Genomic DNA, 24,812 nt, shown 5'->3' on the forward strand with positions numbered 1-24,812 from the left:
ACACAGGGAGAGAGTGCTGGGGTGGAAAGGAAGGCACTGACTTGGGATTTTATTTATCTTCATGTGTATGGGTGTTATGCCTGCCTGTATGTTGATCCCCTGGGACTAGAGTTAAAGATAGTTGTAAGCTGCCATGTGGGTACTGAGGATCCAACCCAGGTCCTCTGGAATTGCTGCCACTGCTCTTAACCTCTGAGTCATTTACTGTGGGAGAATGCTCTTGTACACTGTAAAGATCTGTCTCTCCTATTGGCTCAATAAAACACTGATTGACCAGTAGCCAGGCAGGAAGTAAAGTCAGGGCGACCAGATTAGGAGAAATCTGGGTAGAGGGAAGGCAGAGATGCAGTAGTCAGTGAGATGCAGAGGAAGCAAGATAAGAATGCCTCACTGAGAAAAGGTACCTAGCCATGTACCTAAACATAGGTAAGAATTATGGGTTAATTAAGTTGTAAGAGCTAGCTAATAATAAGCCTCTGTGTGTTTCTTTGGGACTGAACAGCTGTGGGACCAGGCAGGACAGAAACTTCCATCTACAGTTATTGCTCCACCAAAGGACACTAATTTGAAGACTAAATGATGAAAGCTACAATGTGGGCTAAAACAGAGCCGATTCATCCCAAAACTTCACCTTTTCCTTGATTCCCCACCCACCCACTCCCTGATTTCTACAAGTACCCCTCTTTTCTTATGATACCATTCTTTCCTTATCTGTTTAATATGATGTATCAAGCTGAGAGTGACTTTATACCTGGATGCAGTGTTCAATCTGTGATGCTATTCCTCGTGAAGTAAGGCAGCTTGACTCAGGTAGCCACTTCCTTCTATTTCTAGGAAAGGTTCAGGGAGCTTGTGTTGTGTATCTGGGAAAGGCCTTCTTCTCAAATGCAAGAACTGGCATTCTCCTGCCTCATGCTGTGCCTGAACTCTGCAGCTGATGTCAATTCCAGAAGTGCCTGACTCTACCCTTGCCCCAAACATCAGACAAGAAGCATGTGCGGGTGGGATGTCTCTTCTTCCGTGCTGGAAGTGCTAGGGCAGAGCCTTGACTTCGTGGATCCCCCAGGGTGCTTTGCTCCCATGCCTTGCTATGAGCTGTCTGGAATTGACAAGGAAACGGTTGTATTTCTGAAAGCAGAGAGAGATGATAGTTTGGCTAAGATCAAAGTGAAGATAGGAGATAGCCAAGACTTTCTGAAAGAGAGAGATGCTGGAGTCAGGTTATTTATACCAAGTGATGGGGAGTTAAAGAGGATTCATTTGTGTGTGTGTGTGTGTGTGTGTGTGTGTGTGGTGTCTCTAACACTAACGAAAACTTAGTTCTAAAAATTTAGAATAAGTAATCATATCAAATAAGTTGCCCTTGACATGGGACTCAAGAAATGTAGAAGCTCATTATGCCCTTTGGTACAAGGCCTGTGAAGATCAGCCAGGGTTATGTTCCAGTCTGATGCCACATGAGCTAGGAGTAAGGCAGCAAAGACCATGTGACCAAAAGTGATGAAGCATCTTGTAGGTCCCCTAGGATGTTAGGTGGCACAGAAGGGACAGGTGCCGTCATGACAAATGAATGCTCTGTATGCCCAGAGCTCTCCCGATGAGTGCAGGGGGCGTCAATGAGGTGAAAATTAAATTGTAATAGGACCATTCTCAAGGCATTCAGATAATCAGGCGAGACTCAAGTTGGGGTGTGGGACATGGGAGGTAAGGGTTTCTATAAACAAATCAAAAAGGTGCTGGACATCAGCAGACAGGCAGGACTCATTGGCACGAAGATCTGGGCCTTGGGGGCCAGCTGGGGAGATGACATGGGCCAGGAATGTTGATGTAATCGTCTGGATCACTGTCTTCCACGTTGACAGCAGGCTGGTGGCCCAACATCAAGTACTCACAGCTTGTCTTCAGAGGTGGGGTGTGAGGCCAGGGGGCTTCAAGTACCTGGGAACAACCAAAGGAGTGTCAGTAGCTCTGGCTGCGTGATTTTAGCATCTGTTTAGGTGGATATCCGCTACAGGGAATGGAACGACATGGGCATGGTTGCCAAGTTCCAGATGGTAACAATGCAGAATTGGCTGAACTCCATTGAGTGGGCCAGCCCCAGGGTTTTTCAGGGTGCACTCTCACCCCCAAATAACTGGAAACTATTTCATTCTAACATGGGCAGGATATGCTTTACATGGGGTTCAGACTGAAATCATACGGTGTGAAGGAGGCCCACCTGCAGAAGTCTCCCCTTGGGGACAGAGGGATATGACATGTAGGAAAAATATGCACCTTCTCTGGCAACTATTCAGAGGTAGGGTGAGTCATTTCTTATACCTCTGCAAGGACTTGGAGAGGCCATGACATGGCACAAGACCGCATTCCAGAAAAGGGCTGGGCAGCCGAGGAAGGGAGATTGCAGGTCATGTGGGCACTAGGGTGCTTCTCTCTGCCAGGCAGAAGCTTTAGGACTTCTCCTTCATGGCAGCTAGTTCTCAGAAGACAAGGCTATGTCAAGACTCCAACAGGGTACAAGTACTGTAATGACCATACGGCACATCCACAGGAAAAGAAGACAGACTCTGCTGGGCCAGTCACCCCCAAGCCTTGGATACTATTGGGGGGGTTATGTGGGTGAGAGGACACATTCAAGAGGCTGGAGGTGACTACAGGTTTCTTCCCATTTTAGCCAGACACATGATCATTTAATCAATATATTGCCAACCAGGCATGGCATTCATAACCTCCCTTGAAGGCAGACGTGCCTGCAAGACAGCTACTGGGAGGCTAGTGGAAGTGGGATATGAAAATTCAGGGTCATGGTCATAAACAGCCGCTTTCCCTGTGGGTAGAAATAAGGATTTGGTCTGGCGGCTGAATACTGACCATGGACATGGAAGTTTGTTGGGGCTGTTAGGGCAAATATCCCTGGGTTGGTGTCCTGGGTTAAGCCACTTCTTCTGGTCCCTCTGGTTTGAACCTTGACTTTAGAGGAAGACATGGCCTCCGTGTCCTGAGCTCTGCATTTTTTAAGTCTGTTGTATTTAATTAATTATCACTGATTAACACACACAGAGAGCCCTTATTAATATTTTCTGGCTACAAACCCCACTGTTTTAGACGTTGTGAATACTTAAAGAATTTTTCCTTCATTTGGAAAAACAAAAGGACACACCTGTTCTGTTTGAACACCTGCATCTCTGCCCAGTCACTTTGGATAAAGTCTGAGGGCCACATTACCGCCTCTCATTTTAAATGGGTTTTCCAGAATGTTCTCCCTCACACTGAGTTAAAACTGTCGGGGTACCTTCCACCACCTCTAGCCTTCTAGAAACCTAAGTGTCCCTTTTACACTACGGTCGCTGCAGGGTTACACATCTTTTATCATTCTCTACTTGACTAAAGCCATCCAGCATCCATTTATCCCAAGAGAAATGCTTGACCAGGTAAGTAAGGTAACCAGAGTTCTCCGGAGGGCTTCAACCTAGGAACCGGATACAACCAATTGGGGTACTGGGGACTAGAGGGGCTTGCTTGCCCTGCTGAGCACCGATCACTGGCTGGGGTGGGCGGAGCTTACCTGCGGCGGGGCGGTGTTTGCTGAGGCTAGGGTACTGAGAAGTGGAGTCTCTGTTGGGCCTACGGAGAAGAAGAAAGCGGTGAGTGCTGGGCATCTCCAGGCCTGGCCGCCACCCGTCCCCTGCGCCCCGCTGGAGCCCGTCTCCACGCTTCACGCGTGCGTGCGCTCACCCACTCGGTCGGGTATTGGCGCACGCCGCGGGCAGGCGCTGTAGACGTTGTTCTGCGAGCGTGGTCTCTGTGGGGCACCCGGGCGCTGTGCGAGAAACTGGCGGGACGCCTCCCGGCCTCGAATCCTCATCGCCACTCGGCCCACGCGCCTGGAAAAGGCTTCAGGGAGTCACCGGGAAGAGAAAAGGACATGGCATCAGATGCCGGTGGCCACCTGCATCTCCTCCCCCCTAACTGCACATCTCTCTGGTGTCTGGCACTGTGTGACCTATGCATAGATGCCCAGGGTGCAGAGCGCAGGAGGAAGGGCAAAGCCCTCCTAGGCTCCATCTCCCATCCACGGTCCCTGGGAGTTCAAGCTGGATCTGAATGCTCTGCTCTATTTTGGTATCTCAGCTCTTCCCACCGAAACCCAGAGCCTCAAGCTGCTCACCTTTCCTTCTTTGAACGGCTCTTTTTACCATCAGCCCCAAAAGAACCAGCAACAGAAAGCCCAGGAAGGCCGGAATCAGGATGTGAAATTCTAGGACGGGGATGTGCAGCCCTTGGTCTTCTCTCTCGTACTGTGGGTTGTGGTGGGGTGTTCTTGGCCAGGGGGGGGGGGGGGGGGGGGGGAGGAAGACAGAGAAGGTAAATGAGGAAAAGAAACGTAAAGACTCAGCCAGTGCGGTCACCCGTTTTGGAGATGACTCAGAGTTGACCCTTTGTGAACAAAACCCCCTCCATCACCCCACCAAGGAGATTTGTTTATGGGGTCAGGAGTCTTGGGTTCAAATCAAGTTCCGCATTTTACTGGTTATGTAGTCTTGAGCGAGTCTTAATTTTCCTGAACCGTATTCCCTTATAAATGGGAACCATAAACCCTGCCACAAATTTGTTAGGGCTATAAAACAAAGAAGATATAAAGAACTGAAGGTGCCTGGTCTATAGGACTTTCTATAACAGCTCCTGTTCCCGCCGCTAGAAACCTTTTCACGGGCCGACTTGCATTAGCCAGACGTGGAGTCTTTTATCTTTTAACGTCTTAGGACACTGCACGGTGCCAGGCATGTAGTTGACATTTAGAAACTGTTTATTACGTGGATTTCTGAAATAAGAATCAAGAGTCCTGTTTCACTGAAACCACTTAGACTTCATTGCCCCAGTTCCCTCGCTTATAGGATTCGAATGATTCTGGGAGTTCATCTTCGCTCAGACTATAAAATACTTGTGGGTTTTCTTGCGCATTTGCTATAAGGCTGCCCCCTAGTGGTTCATTTAGGTCCGATATTTAGGACCTAAATAAGGAATTTAAAGTGTGTTAGCGGCATTAAAAAGGAAAGGAAAAAAGATGACCGTAATTTTAATATTTATTAATTGGTAATTAATTTTAATTAAATTAATTAAAAGTTCTTCTCATTTAGTTATTCATTAGAACAGACCTGAATGAATCTGTATGATTGAAAGACCCAAGCCTTTCTATAAGGTCAGAAATGGCTGTTGGCAAGCCCATCTTTGTAAATGAAACCAATGCATTTTCATAGCACACTCAAAAACAGCATTTCTCTGGGGACTCCTGAAGATAAAGCCGAGAAGGGGCAAGTTGACTTCAATCCGAGAAGGGGCAAGTTGACTTCAAGGCTCTTAGCAGCCAGGCCCTAAACACAGACTCTTACCTTTGCCCCTGGAGACTGGTGTGGTGGCTGTAGCTGGCCGCTGGGGGCCGCGGTGCAGGCTGAGCGGAGGTCTTTGAGGCTGTGGGAGCTGGCAGGAGGGCTGGGGACTTAGCAGCTGTCATGGAAGATGTTCTGGAACCTCTGGGATGGTGGGTGACTGGAACGGTGCTGGAGGGCTGGTGAGCTGGAGGGGCCTTGGTCCTGGGAACTGGTGTGGTCACTTCAAGAGAGAGAAGGGAAAGGTAACAATGGTGATCAGCCATGTTCTCCAGTCTGCAGGAGTGTCTTCCTCGCTCAGTCCTTTTTCCCCTTTTGCCCATACATGCTACCTTTGTCCTCGCAGTCCTCATGGCCTGGAATGCCTGTATAGCAGGCTATCTACACAGGAAATTTTCATACATGCTTCTTTCAAATATCATTTTCTCCGACAAGCCTTTCCTGACTTCACAGGCAGAAGCACTTAGCATGTACTGAGTGGGGGGCTGGGGGTGTGGGGTGGAGCGTCTCTTGCTTTTCTATGCTCATTTATTCTCTTCCATCCCATCCTTGTCAGTCACACTCGCTGATCTATCATCTGCCCAGTTACACTCTTTCTCTTGGCCCCAGCAGGGCCTCCTAGTGTAACGATGTTCAATTAGTGTGTCTAACTGATCTGGTATATGCTGACATGCCATGGAAACCTCAGCGTGACTGTCATCTTTTAAGTGTCGAATAGAGTTGTTAAAACCACTAGCTACCAGCAGGCAGAAGACAGCCCTGCAGGTAGCCGGAAGTGTAATGACCTCCAGCTGGGAACCAGCTGCCCTACCCAGACTTTGAAAAAGGAGCTGGCATTTGTCAATTGGGCACTTTGTTACTTTGGTTTGGTGCCATCTGGTGGTGATATGAGACTCCTGCAACTAGGGCCTGGTGTCCTAGTTGGAGAATGAAGGCCCTCTCTTAGGGCAGGGACAAAGAAAGCATGGGAAGCCCATTTTTGCTTTGCCAGCCACTCTTTCAACTAATAAATAAATAAATAAATAAATAAATAAATAAATAAATAAATAAATCCCTCTTCTGTAGACCTTGATTTAAAGGACTGACCTTCGGATATGGATCCAGAAGAAGTGACATGTTCAACCTCATGGAGCCGGCTGGGAATCTGCTCCTGCGGAAATCTGTGAAACCACGGTGGAGGCTCAGGGGCAGGCTCTTCTTCCCAGAATGGTTCGTATTCTATTGGAGGCAAGAGGGATACACTGGCGATCACCAGGGAGGAGAAAGGACTGGAGGTTCAAGTAGACACTGACTCGGGCGAGGCTGTCAGGAGATGAGCAGGGTCCCCTGAGACAAGTGGAAAAGGAGCCGAACATGTCCCCCTCCCCCGCCCCAAGGAACCGGTCTTTCCCAAAGCCCACCCAGCATTCCCTATAAGACCATCGGGCTATTGGGATTATAAGATGCTGAACCAGTCGTGTGCATGTTAGGAAGTTACTGAAAAGAGGAAAAGTCAGGGGTAAGAAGACATGAAGGGCCCGACAGTATAGTAACAGTGTGAACTAGATATGGTTTGATCAGGGAGTCTTTCTCCTTTCCAGTCGTCCGAGACTTTTCATAAGTACATAGGACCGTCACGGACCTCCTTCTGGTTCCCTCAGCCTAATGTCTGCCTCTCCACTCATGCCCTGGGTAGGACAGGCAACACACAGCACCCATTTTATTCCATTGTCCCCTGTGGATAGAAGGTTCTAGGCTGGGGTGTTGGTCTTAGGCTGTGTCGATCTGCATTGTCACGGGGCTGCCTAACACGGCACGGGACAGTCACAGTTAGAAAATTGCCTGTTTTCTCAGCTGAGAATGTTTCCTAAGCACCTACCAGGATGGACATTCAGGGTGATTCTCTGGGTCTTGCCCCGGTCTGTGTGTCCACCCACACCGCAAGCATAGACTCCATTGTCACTTCCGGTCAGCTGCCTCAACTCCACTAGGAAATGCTCTGGATCCGACCATGGCAGCAGGACGACCCGTCCTTCATACTCCTTCCTGACGAAGCTGTTGGACACCACAGTGGCACAGATCCTGGGGTCAGTCATCTCCCGGCACAGGTACATCCTCACACCTGTTTGAGGGTGACGGAGTGGGCACCTGACGACAATGGATCCACCCCACTCGGCATCCAGCTGTACTTCCGGGAGGACCTTCAGCGTCCCAGATACTGTAGGGAGGAGAAACCAATGCAGAAGAAGCTCTATATCCAGATGCGTCTCAACTTCAGCCACACCCTCAACCTCAGGCATCTCTCCAAACCTGGTGCCGACCCCAGACCACCCTCACACGCTTCCCTAGATCTAGCCTATCCCTGCGTTAGCCAGGCTCAGCTCTAGGATGACCTCTGCCTGTTGACCCGTGCTCAGGTTCTTCAAGGTCCTGTTCTCTTACAGGCTTACTCTGTGCCCATCCCGTGTCAGCATCAGCCTCGTTATTAAACCTGAGACTGTAAGGACTTAGACACAACCACAGTGCCTACTCCAAAGAGAAGCAGTATGCCTGGAATGACCCCCAGTGACACACAGCCCCCAAGTAACTTCAGTATAGGGCTGAGAAAGGTGACACGTTTCGCTTCCAAGATCCCCTTTTCCTCAAATCCTTTCTTCTACCCAGCCCCCCCCTCCAACTCTATCAAACCATTCAGCCATTGGATGTCTTTCATGTGTATCCCTCCGTCATAGATCAATCATGTGGGTAAGTCATCCCAACAGACTGCTTCTACAGCACATGGAACAGATTCCAGGAGAGAGATAGCTTAGGGCTCCCCCAAAAGGAGTGAGCAGGAGCACCTGATTCAGGCTGCCAAGGGGATGGTGTCCCAGGAGTAAGGCTTTGAGAGAAGTGATGTCTTAGCTGCACCCTGAGCCAACAGGCATGAAGGGCAACAGAAAAGGTGATATTAGTCACTAGTGTAGAGAACTCGTGGGAGCCAAAGCAGGTAGGCATGAGTGTGAGTGCACACGTGTGGTTATGAGCATACGTGCATCTGAGAGGGAGCGCAGCAGGGAGGAGCAGAAGCTGTGGGCCACAACAAGCCAGGGGAGAAAAGGATAGAGTAATTTAACCCTCGACAGAAGAGGTTAAAGCCACAGAAGACCATGTAAGTGGGGCCCAGCAAGTGCCTCCATAGACTGAGAAGAAGGCTTAGTTACTTATCTATTGCTGTGGCAAAACACCATGACCAAGCCAGACTACAGAAAAGAATACTTAATTTAGGGCTCATGGTTTCAGAGGGTTGGAGTCTATAACCATTGTGGTGGTGGGGGCATGGTAGCAGGCAGATAGGCATGGTATTGGAGCAGTAGCTGAGATCCACAAGGAAGAGGGGAGGAGAGAGAGAGAGAGAGAGAGAGAGAGAGAGAGAGAGAGAGAGTAAACTGGTGGAATGGTGTGGAGTTTAAACTTCAAAGCCCACTCCCAGTGACACACCTCTTCAACAAGGCCACACCTCCTAATCCTTTGCAAACAGTTCCAAGTGTGAACCAAACATTCAAACATATGAACCTCTGGGGGCCATTCTTATTCTAACCTTGTGAAGGACTGATAGGGTAGAGTGTGCATGTGTGTCTTTAGGTGTTCTGGAAGGCTAAGGTGGAGGTGAGACAGGCCTTTCAGAGGACAAGAGCTGCCTCTATCAGGATGGGGATGTGAGAAACAACACAGCAGGGAAACCTGCCAGCTTACCGACATTTATCTGCAACTGAATGTTTGCGCGCATTCTGAAGAGCTCCGATGACTTAGTCAAACGAGAGTTAAAATAAAAAACCAGAATGTCAATGGGCTCGAGGTTTCTAGATTAGGATATTTCTGGTAGAGGGGAGCATTGAGGTGTAGGAAGGTGGGGAAAATGGGCTAGAGATGGGGGTCAGGCAAGGGTGAAGGACTGGACAATATCCACAGGAAGCGTTGAAATGGAAACGTGAAGCTACGCTAACATGCCAGAGAGGGGAAGAGGCAGAGAAGGGTCAGCCAGAAGCATGTGGTCTGCCTGAGAACCCTGCAGAGCATACACAAAACCCAATAGTGTTTAAAACTGCTGCCAGCTGAGCTCACCTGGTGGCTTCCTGCCTGGACTCAGGCAATGGAAGGTAACATATTTGCAAAGTCTCGTGAGAGGAGACCTGATCTAGGGACCGCAGGAATCACAAATAAATACAGAAATCAAATAAAAAACCCGACCAGGTTCCAGGGTAAACTATCTAGCCAGGGTTACAAAAACAGATTTCCAAGACAGAGATAAGGCAGGCACAGTCTTGCAGTTCGTAAGTTTGAGATGCTGCTGTCCACATGAGTCACCCAGAGAGCTCGCTGGTGCCACGAGCAGTCTTGTCCTTGGACACGGGCACTCTCTCTGTCTAGACTGCTGCAGGGCCCACTTTTTAAATGAATATCCCAGATACAATTCTCGGCCATTTAAAAGCTATTTGGGGGAAGAAAGAGGAGGTGGGAGAAGGTGTCTAAAGGAGTCCACAGGTGTGATATTAATGTTGTAGAGGCAATTAAATGGCATCAAGTTTGCAATCTCAATTTTGGTGACTAAATTGCTGACGATCAAAGAGAGGGAAAGACGTAGTCTGAAAATCACTGTCAGTATACAGTTGGGTGAAAACACGCATTTGAGACGTGAGTGATGCTCTGTAGCTTTCTCACAGTGCGGAGCAAGGTGAAATAAGGTTGGGTCTTGAGGGCTGAGGCCACTCCAGAGATTTTCTAGGCAGCAGTGGGATTCAACCCAATCAGGAGCAGAATGCTCAAAAGAAGGAAGACTACAGACTTGCGATTTATGTACTATCAAAAGGAATATAGGCTATGAGTGTGTGTTTGTGGGGCAGGCGCTCTCTCCACCTGGACCTGTAGCTCACCCATTCACCAGCAATCCTGGGCATCCTTTTGCCTTAGCTTCCCCAGCTCTGGCTCCTAGGTGTGAGCCACTGAACCTGGCTTTTTATGTGGCTGCTGTGGCTCTGAGCTCAGGTTCTCAAGCTTTCGTGGCAAGCATTTTCCCTACCTACCTGCCTGACTGTGAAATTCTAAATTCCTTTAAAAAGGACGAAAGGGCTGGTGGGATGGCTCAGTGGGTGGAGGCATAAGCTGACAACCCTGGCAATTTTGGTTCCCAGTGTCCCTGTGATGGAGAAAGAGAACTGACTCCTTCAGATTGTCCCCTGACATCCATACGCATGCTGTGGCACATGCCCCAAATATACAAACACAAACCAAACAAACATCATAAAACATTTAAAAGCATGGGAACTTTCCACTCGGTGTCCCATTCCCATCCACAGCAACCTGCAGGTGAACAGGCCTGTCTCCTGATTTCAGCCTTTTCCTTTCCCAGGGCACTCCTTCTGCTGCAACCCGAGTCTCTACCCTTCTCTTGATTTAGAATGTCTGTCTGCAATGATCCCCCTTTCTGCTGCACCCATCGGCTGAATTCTCTTCAGCACCGCCACAGCTCACACACAAACCCTGATAGTGGCACCTTGAAAACCCCGCTGTTTGCTCTTTTCTGTTTCCTTTCCCAAATGTCTCAACAAATTCATATCCACTCCTTCAATTTCTCTTTGATCAAATTCGATCAAAATTTGGTCTCTAAAAGTCCACTGACACTGCTCTCATCCACGTCAAGACAACTGTCGCTATGGCTGTCTCTGTTGATCGCTTGTTTGTCCCCATCTTACTGGTCCCCTTGGCAGCATTTGACCCACCCGAGTCTCTCTTCTAGGATCCCTTTTTGTGCCCCCCTGATGCTCTACTGCCATAGCTGTTCGCGTGCTGGCTCCTCGCTTACTTAGTCATCTTCACCCACCCCTCAGTGGTGGACTCGCACACAGCTCGGTACCTGACCGATTCTTCCTGTGTCTTCCCTGCTCTTTCAGCACTAACTCATTTATTCTAGGACCCTTTAAATACAGGTGCTGGTAAAGTTTTAGCTGAGCACATGTTTGCTTCTAGTCTTGTTACTGCCTCTGAGATCAAAACTGGCTCTGGCCCTTGGACTCCATTGACTATTTAAGATAATATCTAACAACAGCCAGAAGAGAACTCTTCCTAAACCTGCTTGCACATAAAAGAGTTTTCTGTCTTGGAGAATAATGCTACCATCCAAGGGCTGAAGACCAAACCCATCCTCATGCTAGTGAATCAAGAATAAATTGCTGGAGGTCCAGGGAGAGGGCTCAATGGGTGAACTGCTAGCTTGACAATCCAAGTTCGGTCATTGGAACCCATGCAAAATCCCAGATATGCATCTGTAATCCTCTCATTCCTATGGTGAGATAGGACACAGAGAGAAGAGAACTGCCTGGAAATTCACAGGCCAACTATCTTAAAGTATGTAGCATAGCAGCAGATACAATACGAGCGACCCTGCCTTTAGTAGGCAGAAGGTGTGAAGTGACTCTCCAAAGTCACACTCTGAAGCCCACATATGTGCTGGTGTTATATCACTACACCCTCTAGTTCGAGAGGTGAAATACCAAACTCAAGTCATCTTTTCTATTGTCCCATTGCAGAGTTGGGAGTTTCCCCTTGTGATGGGTTGATGGATTGTTTTATGTCCACTTGACAGAAGCTAAAGTCATCTCAGAGGAGCAAAATCTCAACTAAGAAAATGCTTCCACGAGCTTCTGGAGTTCAGCTGAAGAGAGGGAGAAGGAATCATATGAGCAAGGAGGGGGGAGGGTTAAGATCATGATAGGGAAAACCACAGAGACAGCTAACCAGAGCTAGTGGGAGCTCATGGACTCCTGACAGCCTGAGAGCTGGGGAACCTGCAAAGGACCAAACTAGATCCCCTGAATGGGGGTGAAAGTTATGTGGCTTGATCTATTATGTGTGGGGTGACTGGCAGTCACACCAGGACCTATCCCAGATGTATGAGTTGGCTTTTTGGAGCCCATTCCCTATGGTGAGATGCCTTGCTCAGCCTTGATATGGGAGAGGGACTTGGTTTTTGCCTCAACTTGGTATCCCAGACCTTGTTGAATCCCCAAGGAAGTCTTTACCCCCTCTGAGGAATGGGTTGGGGATGGAAAGGGGGGGAGGGTGGGGTGGGAGAAGGGGAGGGAGGGGAACTGGGGTTGGTATGTAAAATGAAAAGCAAATTTTTTTAAAACAAAAATAAATGGAAGGAAAAAAAAGAAAATGCTTCCAAATGATTGGGCTTCAGGCAAGCCTGTAGGGGTATTTTCTTAATTAGTGATTAATGGGGGGAGGGCCCAGCTCATTCTGGGTGTTGCTATCCCTTGGGTGGTAGTCCTGGGATCCATAAGAAAATAAGTTGGGCAAACTTATTCGCTTTGAGGAATAAGCCAGTAAAGAGCACTCCTCCATAGCCTCTGCATCAGCTCCTGCATCCAGGTTCCCGCCCTGATGAGTTCCTGTCCTGATTTCCTTTAGTAATGAACAATGACGTGGAAGTGCAAGCCAAATAAGACCTTACCTCACCAACTTGCCTTTTGGTCATGGTGTTTCATTGCAGCAATAGAAACCCTAACTAAGACAGCCCCTAACTGTACTAATCTCTTAATGAATCATACTTCTTCGTTCTATTTGCATCTTTAACTGAGTTCGCACTCCTTTCTTTGCCAAGCGGAGCATTTTCCACACATTTCTGTCCTTTCTCACTGTAAATCTGGGTAAACACAGGGAGTCGTAACCATGCCACTGCCTGAATGCTACGCCACATTTACAGTTCTCCTGTCAAACAACTTAGTCCATTTGCGTTCAGGATCATTCCGCTTATGGAGGCGCAAGCAGAATACAGCCAGATTTTTAGCCGTGTTATAACACAAATGGCTTCTACTCCAAATTCTGATGGAGTCCTTGTTCTCCTGTGTGTAAGAGACTCTGGTCTTAAGTGCTCACACCAGAAGACTCTAATTAACCTCTGTGAACAGCGTTCTAGACCTTCTTTAACCATCCCTGTTTCAAGACGCCTCCCGAAAATGAGTTCTGAAGGCCTATAAGCCCCAGGTCAGATGTCTCAAGCAGTGGTCCCACTTCTTGGCATAAATTTCCTAGATTAGTTACTTTTCTCATTGTTGCAACCAACTACCTAAGAGGGAGAAACTTCAGTAAGGAAAGGTCTGCATGGGCTCACAGTTTGAGGGCGTAGACCAGTGGTTCTCAATCTGTGGGCTGTGACCCCATTAGAGGTTGAATGGCCCTTTCACAGGGGTCATCTAAGTGCGTCAGAAAATACAGATATTTACACTACCATTCATATCAGTAGCAAATTTACAGTTATGAAATAGCACGAAAATAATTTTATGGTTGGGGGTCACCACAGCAGGAGGAACTGTGTTAAAGGGTGGCAGCGTGAGGAAGGTTATGAGCTAGTAGAGACCGCCATGGAATGGAAGCTACGGTGGCGGAAGCATGAAGCTGATGGATTATATCTCGGGGTGGGATGGTGTGTGTGGGGGATCAACAAGGAAGGTGAATCCCAGTGCTCAGCAGCTTCCTCTCTTTCCTGCTTTTATTCTATCCGTGAAGTCAGCCCATAGCACAATCCACAGGCAAGGTGGAGCTCTCCCTCTGTTAACTTTCTCTGGAAACATCCTCACCACCACATCCAATGGTAAGCCTGACTAATACCTGCGCATTTCTTAATCCAATCAGATCCTCAACAAAGCTTAGCTCTCGCAAAGAGGATGTTATTGATGGACCAAGTAAGATATAAGAGCACTGAGCCAAATTATGATGTGACTCACTGGACTCAGAAGGCACTGACGAACGAGAGGTAAGTAGGTTTGGGAAGAACCAGTGCGGTAAACTGGGAGGGATGGTGTTCCCGTAGCAGGGACAGCCAGAGCGAGGGCACGGGAGCATGGATCTGTAGCATTTGTTCAAAGAAGAGCCTGTTTGGCTGGAAGACACACAGAGTGTGGCGCATTTAGAAGACAAGAGTAGGTGTTGGAACCATTGGCTGACAGTATAATGTTAGAGACGGTTAGGAGAGACGGGATAGCTGGTTTGTATGGCGCAGTGAAGTCTCTCAGGCAAGGCTTCAGGCACATTGAGCTCCATATCTTGGTGACTGTTTAAGGGGGTGCCGGATAGGAGTTTGTAAACTGAGCTATGAAGTTTAGGGAGTAGGTTAGGCAGTCTTCATTTGAACTCAATAGCTGTCAATCCAAGCGTGCAAAAGAAAAAAAAAAGATCCAAGGAAGGAGAAAATAGATGTAAGAAGAACAAACCTAGGCCTAGGAGACACCTATTTTCAGATCTCATACGTGACTATTTAGGATACGTGACACCTTCAGCCTTCGAAAACCTAGCATCTGTGCTGGATGAGAGTCGCGAGTTGGGAGGGGTCAGCACTTCAGTCTCCAAACGCCTGCTCTTGCCTAGGCTACAACTCAATCCGTGCAGAAACATTAGGGCTGGAGGTGGCTGGCGGTGAATTAGCCCTGGTTAATTCAAACCTGGTAATTAGCTGGGAGTGTGTGTCCTGTCCCCCCCCCCCCCCCCGCAGTACTCACCTGGCAGGAAGCAAAGTAACCAGAGCCAAAGGCACATGGTTCCTTGGAGGCCAGATTCCATACAGGAGCCCCTAGAGTACGCAGAGACACAGCGATCGCCTGGGCAGCGATCACCTGGGAGAGCCTTCTTCAGTCGGGTACTTGAAAGAGAGTCTGGCCCCCCTGAGGGGTAGGGGTTTAAAAATGAGGAAATGATAATCTGTCCTGTTTGTTAACTGGCCTTTGTCTAAAAAAAAAAAAATATCAGCAAACCACAGCGGAAATCGAGTGTTGAGAAAACATGTATTACATAAAAATGGGTGACTAGGGTTTAAAGGGTCTCTAAGAAACTCAGGACTCTGGGCAGCTACTGGGCTTTGACACCTTTCTCAGCGGGGCCTCCCAGGATTCCTTTGCATTGACCGGTTTCTGGACTAAAGACATTTATTGTTTCTCTGTCTTCAGGATAACACAGACTCATCTCTGGTTCTCTCCCAACAACAAAGGCTTTGTGGGCCGAAGCTCGGCTGCTTGAAGTCTTAAGGGGCCGTCAGTTAATTCCTCCAAAGAATACTTGTGAACACCCTACTATTTGTAGTGATATTAACCACAGATTTTGAGCAATTCACTATTTTTCTCTACACTCTATCTAGAGAATAAATGAAGGCGAGACAACATAGCCTCAGGCACCCCACCAGGCAGATAATCATTCCTCAGGGGTCTTAGCCACAGCCTGCCCAGTGCCCCAGCTGTACTTTGTCCCTCATTCTCCCACAGCAGTCTCCAAAATGGTCTTCCCTCTCACAGAGGCACACACCACTGACCGATAAGAGAAGGGCAATGCTAAGAGTCAGGTGTGACAAGTCACATAGCAACTCCGCCTGGAGTCTCAGCAGCCTGGGAGAGCCAGGCTTCAGGACACCTAGTGACAAGGGTAAGGCCACTGATGAAGGGAAGAGAGAAGCCGAGTCTGTGAAAGCTCATGAAAACAACTTTGGATTCAAGACAGAATGCCTGAGGGTTTGTCCAGACTTGACACGTTTTAGCCTTGGGCAAGCTTCCCTGAGCTGGTGTTCTCACTGATAATAACGTGGGGACAGCCACTGACTTGTCTGGTGCACAGCAGAAATCGCTGGTGTGGCAATGCTATTAAAGTCTTTTAACATGGAGATGTGCAAAACTGTAGCTTCTCAGGGGGTTCCCAGGTTTTCCTTCAGGGCCGCTTCATTGGCTAACCACAGTGCCCAGGGCCCCTGGTGTAGGCTTTCCAACCTTGTGCCCACCCTATTTCAGGCTCCTTGGTGGCTGGCTGACTGCACGCCGCTCCCCAGTCACCCCCACACACCAGAGCTGTCACGTGCTCTCCAAAACACGATGCAATCGCTTCCTCAGCCCTGGAGATTGAATGTGAGCTCAGAGCAGGTGCAGAGGAAGAGGAAAGAGGAAACAAGTGGGCGTGAGCAGCCTACCCTGCTCTGCCCTGCCCTGCCCTGGCCATCTATCTCTCTCCCGGTCTCTTCTAGCTCAGAGCAACTGGCATGTGATAGCCTTCGGCCAGCAAGTAGTCTGAGGGCAGCCTCAGGCTCTGGTTAGAGTGGCTAACCCAGGTCAGCTTTAGCGAGGATCAGTGTTGACCCTTCCTACTTAGAGAGCTCTTCCCAGTGGCCTGCACAGGCCAGGCAGCTAGCTGGGCTCTCTGTTGGCTGGGATTGCCTTGGAGTCCTGGGGCAGGCGAAAGGAAGGAAAGGAGAGAAGGAAGCAAGGAGGGAGAATAGGAGTAAATGTACAAAGTGTGATGGTGGGTGTGAGAGTGTGGGTGTCAGTGCATCGTGGACGTGTGAAGTCAGTGTCCTGTGCAAATGAGCAGCGTGACATATGTAAATGGGTGTTGTGTGGTATGTAGGCATGTGATGTGTGTTCTGGGGTACATGATGTGTATTGCGAGTAGATGGTGTGGCTGTGAGTGTGTATTATATATAGTTGGTGTGTAATTTCTGCCTGCCTATGAAGTTCTGGAATTTGCTGGCTGAGCCTGCCAGTCAGGGCTGAAGCCTTGTGAATGAAAGCAGAGCATTTTACATGTGCAGCCTTCGCAGGTTCCCTTTAAAAACTTATATGAGAAAAAAAGCAAGAGTCAGCGTGTGCTGGGGGTGGTTGGCCGTCTGCAAACCTTCTGATGGCAGTGGTGACCTACCTGCACGATAGGCTGGTATGACGGCAGGGCAAACACCGTGGGAGTAACCGACCAGTATCTGACTGGAATGAAGGCCTCTTTCATGAGAGGGCACATGTACCTGGCACTGCTCTGGTGGCAAGGAGCCAAGACTAGAGTGAACATGGGCCTGGGGGAAAAACAAATCCTGTCGTTGTACTAATGGAACCCTGCAACTAAATGACTCCCGACGACACTCTGCTGGATATATTGAGGTCATGCTCAGCCTTCTCAGAGAAGCCTCTTCCTGCTGCTGATGCCCCCTAACACAGAGACCCACAGCTGTGCCAGGTGCAGAGAGTGAGAGACCTTGGAACACTGAGTCCTGAATGGGAGGGCTCCTTCAGTCCCCTCCCCTCAGGGTGCAGGGAGCACGGCAGAAGGCAAGAGTGTGCGAGCCAGAGGGGGCGGATGACTCCAAGGAGACAATATCTTCTGGATACAACAGGACTAACTCGCAGATGAACTCAGAGACTGTGGCAGCATGTATGAGGCCTGCACAGGACCAAACCATATAAAATAAAAAATAAATCTTAAACAAAAGAATTACAAGTCTGGGCTCTGCCAGGTAGGAATGACTAGAGAGATCCAAACTCTTAGGCCTGAATCTGGTCAAATGCAGAGCTGCCCCTTCAGGCACCTCCCCAACCCCACTTTGTGACTCATTGTCCTTTCCATAGGGACATATAAATCAGTCAGCCAATCAATAGTAGTCATTGGCTGAATCTCTGGCTCAATAGTCGAGTGATTCCCTTGAAGGCATGAAGTCATGAGGTTCGATCTCCAACACCACAAAGAGGCCGCCATTGCCCTCTCACTGGTAAGTGGGAATTTTATAGATAGGTGTTAAGTGCGGTTCATCTATAGTGTACTTTAGCTATGGAATTTCTCTGTTAATTTCTAGTTTGGATAAAATAGCTGAAGATGAGAATGGAGCATTGAAGTGTTCTCTGTTATTACATCAGACTTTTCAAGCACTTTAGTGTTTGCTTTATGAAACTACAAACCCTATATCTGATGCACACACACACACATAATATATACACATATGTATATGTGTTTGTGTTTTATACCTTCTTATGGGTTATTTGCTTTATTAACATACAGTACAGTGATTCTCAACCTTTTTAATGCTTTGACAATGCTTTAATTTAATTAATTATTTAATGCTTTAATACACTTCCTCATGTTGTGATGACCCGCCCAACCATAAAATTATTTTGTTGCTACTTCATAACTGTAACCTTGCTACCGTGATGAATCCTAATGTAATTATCTGATATGCAGCCTATCTGATATGTGACCCCAGATGGGTTGTGACTCGCAGGTTGAGAACCACCAAAATAGTGACATAGTGACTTTCTTTATTGCTTCCCTGAACTAGCTGGCTTGAGGCCAGCCTTAGTGGCTATCAGACCAGCTAAGGAAGTTTTCAGACAGCTGACATTTGCTTCCTGAGTTGCCTCTGATATTCTGATATCACAGTGCATGTGTTTCTTGGTGATAACAGACAGCTGCCCTTTGCTTTTTAACGCGTTCAGATAGCCTTTAAATCTTTAAAGGGGCCACCAAGGCCATTTGTGTCAAAGGCTATTTTTGAGAGATGTTTGTTAGTGCCGGTGACTTTGCTAGCTGTTCTGGTTGGTTGGGCTCTTCTACGGTTGGTTCTTTGTCTCATGTTACTGTTGGAGGTTTCCTGGCTTACCGTGTGGGATGGGATGGATTCTTTCCTAGCTCCCCTTGATTCATCTACTTATTGCCTAAAAATCATTCTTTCCTTTGCTTTTGTGAATAGGATTTTCTTTTAATATGCTATTTTTAAAATATTTTTTGAAGATTTAGAAAATATCCATGTGTGTATGTGTGTGAGAGTATATTCCATACATGTGGAGGCCAGGAGAGGGTGTCAGATGCCCTGGGGCTAGAGTTATAGGCAGTTGTAAACTGCTAGCAGTGTGTTGAACTTAGCTCCTTTGGAAAAGCGGGACACACTTGACAGCTGGTCCATTCGCCAGCCCCTTAAATATTTTCTACATTGCCGGCATAGTGGTCATGAACTGCTTTAATTTGCAAATGTCCTTATTTCTTCTTCAGTTTCAAGGGCTGGCTTTATTGGATGTAACCATCTTGACTGGCAGATGTGTATTTTCAGTGCTTGCCATATCCCATGCTTCCTAGTTCCTAGTGTTGCTAGTGATAGACCTGAAGTTACTCTATTGTGTTCACCTCTGTAGGTGGGGCCGGTGGTACACCTGATGTTATTGTGTTGTGTCTGCCTCTGCAGGTGGGTTGGCATTTCCCCCTTAGCGTTATAATACAGTTCCTTTGTTTTGAAGGGTCGATTATAATCTATTCTTCCTATTTGGGGCTCTAAATCCCTCTTATGTTTGTCCATTCATTTCTTCTAGAGGATTGGGAAATTTGCTACTGTAATTGCATTGAAGGAACTATGGGAAATTTGCTACTGTAATTGCATTGAAGGAACTATGGGAAATTTGCTACTGTAATTGCGTTGAAGGAACTACACCTTTAGATTTCACTTCAACTTTTTCTTCTTTCTTGAGGATTTTTGGGCTTAGTCTCTTGAACGTGTCCTGGGTTTTGGTCATGCTGACCAACTTTTCTTTTGTTTATCTGAATGAATTATCATCTTCATTTTGTCCATCCCTTGATAGTCTTAATCTTTCCTTGGCAGCATGGTTTTGTTTGTTGGTCCTTTCCACTGTGATTTTCCTTTGATTGGTGGTCTCTTTGAATCCCAGCATTTCTACCTGGCTGCTCGGAATCAGGTGCCGAAGTTTCCCTAGTTTTCTAAGTTTGTTATCCACATTGATCACCTGTCCATCTGTTTCATTAGCTTTCTGTTGTAGCTGATTTTTAGAATCTAGCTGATTCTCTCACTTCATGCATCTGCTTGTTTGAGGCTCCTGTGTAGTTATCAATTCTTTACAAAGCAGGACTCTGAACCGTGTTTTCCAGCCTTTCATCTATCATAGCCTTGGTTCCTTGTTTGGGGGAACTGTGGTCTTGTGGCCGTTTTCTTATATGTGCTGTTTCTTTGTTGTGTTTTGCACTTCTGTTGGTGTGACTGCGGCCCTGGTTTTTCCTTTTCACTTTCTCAACCCTCTTTAGACGTTTTGCAAGTCCCCAGGCAAGCTGTTTTTGCTGCTGCTTATGTTTCCTGGACAATTTGGAAGGGATGCTGACTACAGCAGCAGGTGTAAAGAGTTGGCAGCAGTCTGGGTGTGAACTTGCAGGAGTGGACACTCGGCCCTCCCCTTGTGCTCTCAGTAGGGTTCAGAGACAGTGGCACTACAGTGCTGACTTGGAAAAACACAATGAATAGGCTTTTTTTTGAGTTGAGAAAATTAATAATTAAGAAATAAAAAGAGAGGAAATAAATAATTAAGAAGTAACAGGAAAGGGAAAGGAAAACATAGAGTTAAGTTTGAAAAGGAAGTAAGTGTGGGTGAGAGTGATAAGAAGCAGTGGAGAACATGTTCTAGAATAGGTGCTGAGAAGAAGCAAAGAGGGAAAAGAAAAGCCATAGAAGAAGTCTGTTTGGATGAGACAGAAGCTAAAACAAAAACTAAGCAGCTAAAGTGCCAAAGCAAATATTAAAGGTTCAAATCAAAATGCACTATAACATAAAATGCAGAATAGTACTTCATGTTTCTATGCACTAGCGCAGGGTAGTAGCCCGTGTTTCTTGCTGGTAGAGATGAAGACAGTTTTCCCTGCCCGTTGGTCATCTTTCACTGCAGTGTTGCAGGTGAGGTAAGGACTTTAAACAACGTTGCCCAGTGTGTCTTCCCTACTGAAAGGGGACTATGTAGAAGTCTCCTTTCTTCAGCCCCTTGCCTGCTGGCTGCAGCTTCATCTCTGGTGTGAGTGTAGGGCGTTCTGTGATGGGGTGTGGAAGGCACACCCATACTTGTGTTCACCGTTGCTGTTGGGCACTCTCCTTCCTTCTACATTCTGCTGTTTTTATTCCTCTTCTCTGGTAGCTCTTGTCTAGGAGTTCTTGTGTTCACTAGTGGCATTACGCCAGGTTAAACACTTTTCTCATATTCCTGCCTTTTCTCTTGCCTAGGCAGTGGCAGAGGGGCGTCCTTCTGTGTCCCTCTGGACCTTGCAGGGAGGCTCAGCTTAAGACTCTCATGTGGTATGTTTACCACGGTCCCCATAGTTCCGCATTGTGCTGGTTATCTTTTTGTCCAGCTTGTATTAACTCCTGACTGCAGCTCTGTAGTCTAGCCAGTAGTCTCTCTTTAGCTTGTCAGACTTATGGTGGCTGAGTTCAGCAGGAAGCAGTGCCTCCCTGCCAGCTACCCCTGACTCCAGTCTGGCATGAGCACTGTAGAGTGGCTGTATGCCAGTTGGCTGCTCCTGGCTGTTTCACCATGATGATTCTGTAGATGTCGCCACGGCTCGTTTCTTTTTCCTTTGTCACCTGTCTTTATTTTCCCACTGTCCTTTGTGTGTTTCTGATCTTCTTTCATTTAACTCACAAGAATTCTAGTCATTTTTATCTCGATGCTTCTCTTTAACTAGGTCTCATAGAGGCCTTGTCTGTCACCATAAATAGAAATCTTAATTGTTGTTTTTGCGACAGAGTCTTGCTATGTAATATAGGTTGGCCTGGGAACTCACAGGATTCTGGCCTCAACCTTCTTAATGCTGTGATTATGAGTGTGTGACATTAAATATAACCACCCTAGAAGAGACATCCTTGAGCTCCTTGCTTCATAAGGCTGGGTGATCTTTTTCTCATTTCTGCTTTAGTTCCATGGCCAATTTTGCACCATTGACCTCAATCTTTTATCTGGTGTGCCCCTTTTCCACTTAGAAAGTATTGTTTCTGAAATAACCCTTCATTATTCTCTTTTATGGTAAAGGCTCCTCAGCACAGTTAAGTATTTCAGGGAAGTTTGGGTGGGGCACACTACATGTTTCTTTATCTTGGGGTCCAGAGTCATAATCATCAAAATAAATGGTTTGTCTCTAACCTTGTGTTAATTAATCGATGTCCAGTGTTCTTAGAAGAGTTGTCTAGTCTTGAATCTAGAAACATCTTAAATGGGTAGAGATTATTTCACTTCACAAAGTAAGCTGCACGGTTGTATCAAGTGTCTTGGAACTGATAGGAAGGGGAACTGCTAGGTGGGCCTTCTTAGTGCATAGCCATACTATTATGTAACAGCTTTCCAAAAGATAATTTTAACCCACAGGGAAGGTTTCCTTGTCATCAGATATTTAAGTCACTCCCTGAGTGATTGATGGTCATTGCCGATCTGTTTATCATCCTTGAGCTCACAATTGATTTTATTCTTTTATATGGGTTGAATGCCATCCTAAAAAAGTTCAGGTCCACCTGTGACACAGCTTCCTTCCTGTAAGAATCTTCCTCAGGACAGAGTGTGTGGTGCACTTGCTGTCACCTATAGATAACTCATTGCCTGTGGTTTTAGTGTCTTCTCTTGGCTTTTGAGAGCAGGGATTGGGGTAGGCCATGTGATAAGCCCAGGCTTGAATGTTTGGTTATTGACATTAATGCAGACAGTGAATCTCAGTCTCCTGGTGCCAGCAGAGCCCTTCAGTGATACCACAAGCAGAGCGGAGAAGCATATGGGATGAAGATATGTAATGTCTACTAACAAGGGGCACAGCATACAGTGAGTTACTCCTCTGCTGGGGTGACTTCCTATCATTGCCAGAGAAGTAGGACTGCACCCACATTACAAAGAAAAGGACCTACCATTCCTTGTCTTTTCCTCTGCCTCCCTTTGCCTGGGAAGGAGTCAAAGACTCCGATCTAAGCCAGGGCCATGGAATTAAGACCAAGTCCTGCAGTTGGTAGCCCAAGAGGAGGGCAGAGGAGGATTGTGCTCAAGGAAGAGCAGGTTGCTTAATATCTGTTCCTGTCCCCAAGACATCATGCTCAAGACCTCCTCCACTCAGCCTCCGTAGGGAATGAGTTTGTAGGGACACATATTCTGGGGCACCTGAAGTAGGAGCTGAGGTGTGGGGGACAAACACAGTCTGAGCCTCCTTGGTAGCAATCATAGGCTTTAATTATTAATTGACATTTCTGATTTGTTGGTTTCAGCCTGTGGGTGCTGGTTGAAGTGCAGAGAAAAACAGTCTTTTAATTTGACTCTTAGAAGAACAGCTGCTCCCAGGCTCAATCTTCTTCCTGTCTGCTCAAAACTCTCCAAATACAAGATGGCGAGAGCATTTGTTCCTTTATCTGAGGTCCACGTGAGTGACAGGAAGGGGAAAGGTGACACAGGGGAAAGATCCATTTGCATTTCTTCTCCTCCTCCTCCTCCTTCTTCTGCTTCGAAACAAGGTCTTCATTGTATCCCAGACTGGCCTCAAACTCCCTGCTTAGCTAAGGATGACCTTGAACGTCTGATCCTATTTCTATATCTCTTGAGTGCTGGGATTGCACGTCTACACCGCCATGCCCATTTTACTCATTTCGTCTTCCTCATGCCAAAGTTCACCCCCTAATAAGGGAAGAGGTCTTGAAGGCAGATCCCAGGTCAACAGCCAGGAGTTGCCAGATCTGGTTTGACACTGGTTTACCTCACAGACGCCATAGAGCAAGTCTCTTCCATCTGAAAACCATGGTGCCCTTATGATTTACGTATGCCTCAGACTACAGGGATTTCTTATGTTGCCCTAACAGGTGCCGGGGCAGGAGGTATGCCTGGTACTGATGCCATGTCTTAGTGAAAAGTCAGACTCTGGAGGAGATGGGGCCTCTTCCAGTGGTGTGTGTAGAAAGGCTGTGGTCTGGAGCTCAGCATTTAGTAGGCGCCTGAATTCTAATAAGCTCTCAGATGTGTCTTATCGAATGGAGAAGAGATGAAGGGAGGGATGGAGAGAGAAGAGTTACACTGACCTCCCATCATATGGTGTGAGAAACTTCAAATGGCTCTCCCACCTGAGGTGCGCCCTACCTAACTCCGAACCCTCTTCTCTCAGAAATGTCTCTCAGGTTTGACTCCTCCTCATTTCCACCTTCATTGCTCCCTTAGCCGAGAAAAGCTGCAGGTCGGAACTCCTCACACCTCCCAGACAGGCACAGCGAGGCCAGGCTTTGATAACCGAGGAAGGGACCACCACACCTCTGAGGACAGGAGGGAAAGGTCAGGAGACGAGTGAGTTCAGGCTGTGAATGGATCAGGGTGATTCTCGGGTTGATTGTCACAGGCAGGGGGAGGTGGTCAGCGCTGCCTAGACGTCCCTGGGACCATCGTGGACCTGTGCAGCTATGTTGCTGGTCTGGAGCAGGAAGGCTGAGTAGGCCAGGTCAGCTTCCTCCTTGGATGACTGGGGAGCAATAAGGGAGGCGTTAGCAGATGGCAAGAAGAGGGACGTCCTTGTGAAGTTTGCCCTCTCTGCTGGAGCAATACCAACTTCTGAGACCCTGGTTTCATTTCAGTCCAGCCCCCATGCTCAGCAGGAAGAGCGACATTTTGAGAAATGGAAAGTTGCAGCCTCTAAAAATATCTCCCACTGTCTCACTACCCCCTTATGCAAAGTGGAGTGGAACACCCTCTGTCGGTGGGGACTGTCCCCAAAAGCTATGCCCTTGTAGTCCACAGGTGGTGTGGCCTAGGTTGTTATCAGTCGAGGTGTCCTGTGTTTTCTCTCCCTACCACCCTAGAGAGGTAGGTTTTTTTTTTGTTTGTTTTGTTTTTTTTTTTT

General features: G+C 47.4%; 2 protein-coding genes and 1 long non-coding RNA gene across 6 annotated transcripts in view; 1 reads left to right on the plus strand and 2 right to left on the minus strand.

Moving 5' to 3' along the window:
* Positions 1-62: 62 nt before the first annotated feature.
* On the minus strand, positions 63-15,054 carry Fcmr (Fc mu receptor). Its single transcript, XM_050147866.1, has 8 exons — positions 14,903-15,054; positions 7,243-7,581; positions 6,471-6,602; positions 5,388-5,607; positions 4,166-4,317; positions 3,733-3,891; positions 3,563-3,621; positions 63-1,938 (listed from the first exon to the last, which is right to left on the minus strand). The coding sequence occupies exons 1-8, from the start codon at positions 14,961-14,963 to the stop codon at positions 1,762-1,764; spliced, it is 1,299 nt and encodes a 432-aa protein (XP_050003823.1). The 5' UTR covers positions 14,964-15,054; the 3' UTR covers positions 63-1,761.
* A 2,514-nt stretch (positions 15,055-17,568) lies between these two features.
* Positions 17,569-24,812, plus strand: part of LOC126504996 (uncharacterized) — a 25,830-nt gene continuing 18,586 nt past the window's right edge. Inside the window, exons 1-2 of the long non-coding RNA XR_007592776.1 lie at positions 17,569-17,661; positions 17,774-17,913. This is a non-coding gene — a long non-coding RNA (uncharacterized lncRNA). The remainder of the gene's footprint in view (positions 17,662-17,773; positions 17,914-24,812) is intronic.
* The window catches only part of Pigr (polymeric immunoglobulin receptor), a 28,941-nt gene continuing 27,274 nt past the window's right edge, over positions 23,146-24,812 (minus strand). For all 4 annotated transcript variants that reach the window (XM_050147637.1, XM_050147634.1, XM_050147635.1 and 1 more), the window contains one exon: positions 23,146-24,434. In XM_050147637.1, coding sequence (XP_050003594.1) covers positions 24,339-24,434 — 96 coding nt within the window. In that variant the 3' untranslated portion in view covers positions 23,146-24,338. The remainder of the gene's footprint in view (positions 24,435-24,812) is intronic.

This window comes from Alexandromys fortis, unplaced genomic scaffold (genome assembly GCF_014885135.2).
Source record: "Alexandromys fortis isolate MF-2015 unplaced genomic scaffold, M_Fortis_MF-2015_v1.1 scaffold_58, whole genome shotgun sequence".
Classification (NCBI taxonomy): Eukaryota; Metazoa; Chordata; class Mammalia; order Rodentia; family Cricetidae; genus Alexandromys; species Alexandromys fortis.

Coding starts and splice junctions, on each gene's coding strand:
- Fcmr (XM_050147866.1), bottom strand. CDS start 14,963: ATGGAATCTGGCCTCCAAGGAACCATGTGCCTTTGGCTCTGGTTACTT. Junction 5,608..6,470: donor TTCTGGATCCATATCCGAAG/GTCAGTCCTTTA, acceptor TCTCTCTTGAAG/TGACCACACCAGTTCCCAGG. Junction 4,318..5,387: donor ACCAGTCTCCAGGGGCAAAG/GTAAGAGTCTGT, acceptor CCCCTGGCCAAG/AACACCCCACCACAACCCAC.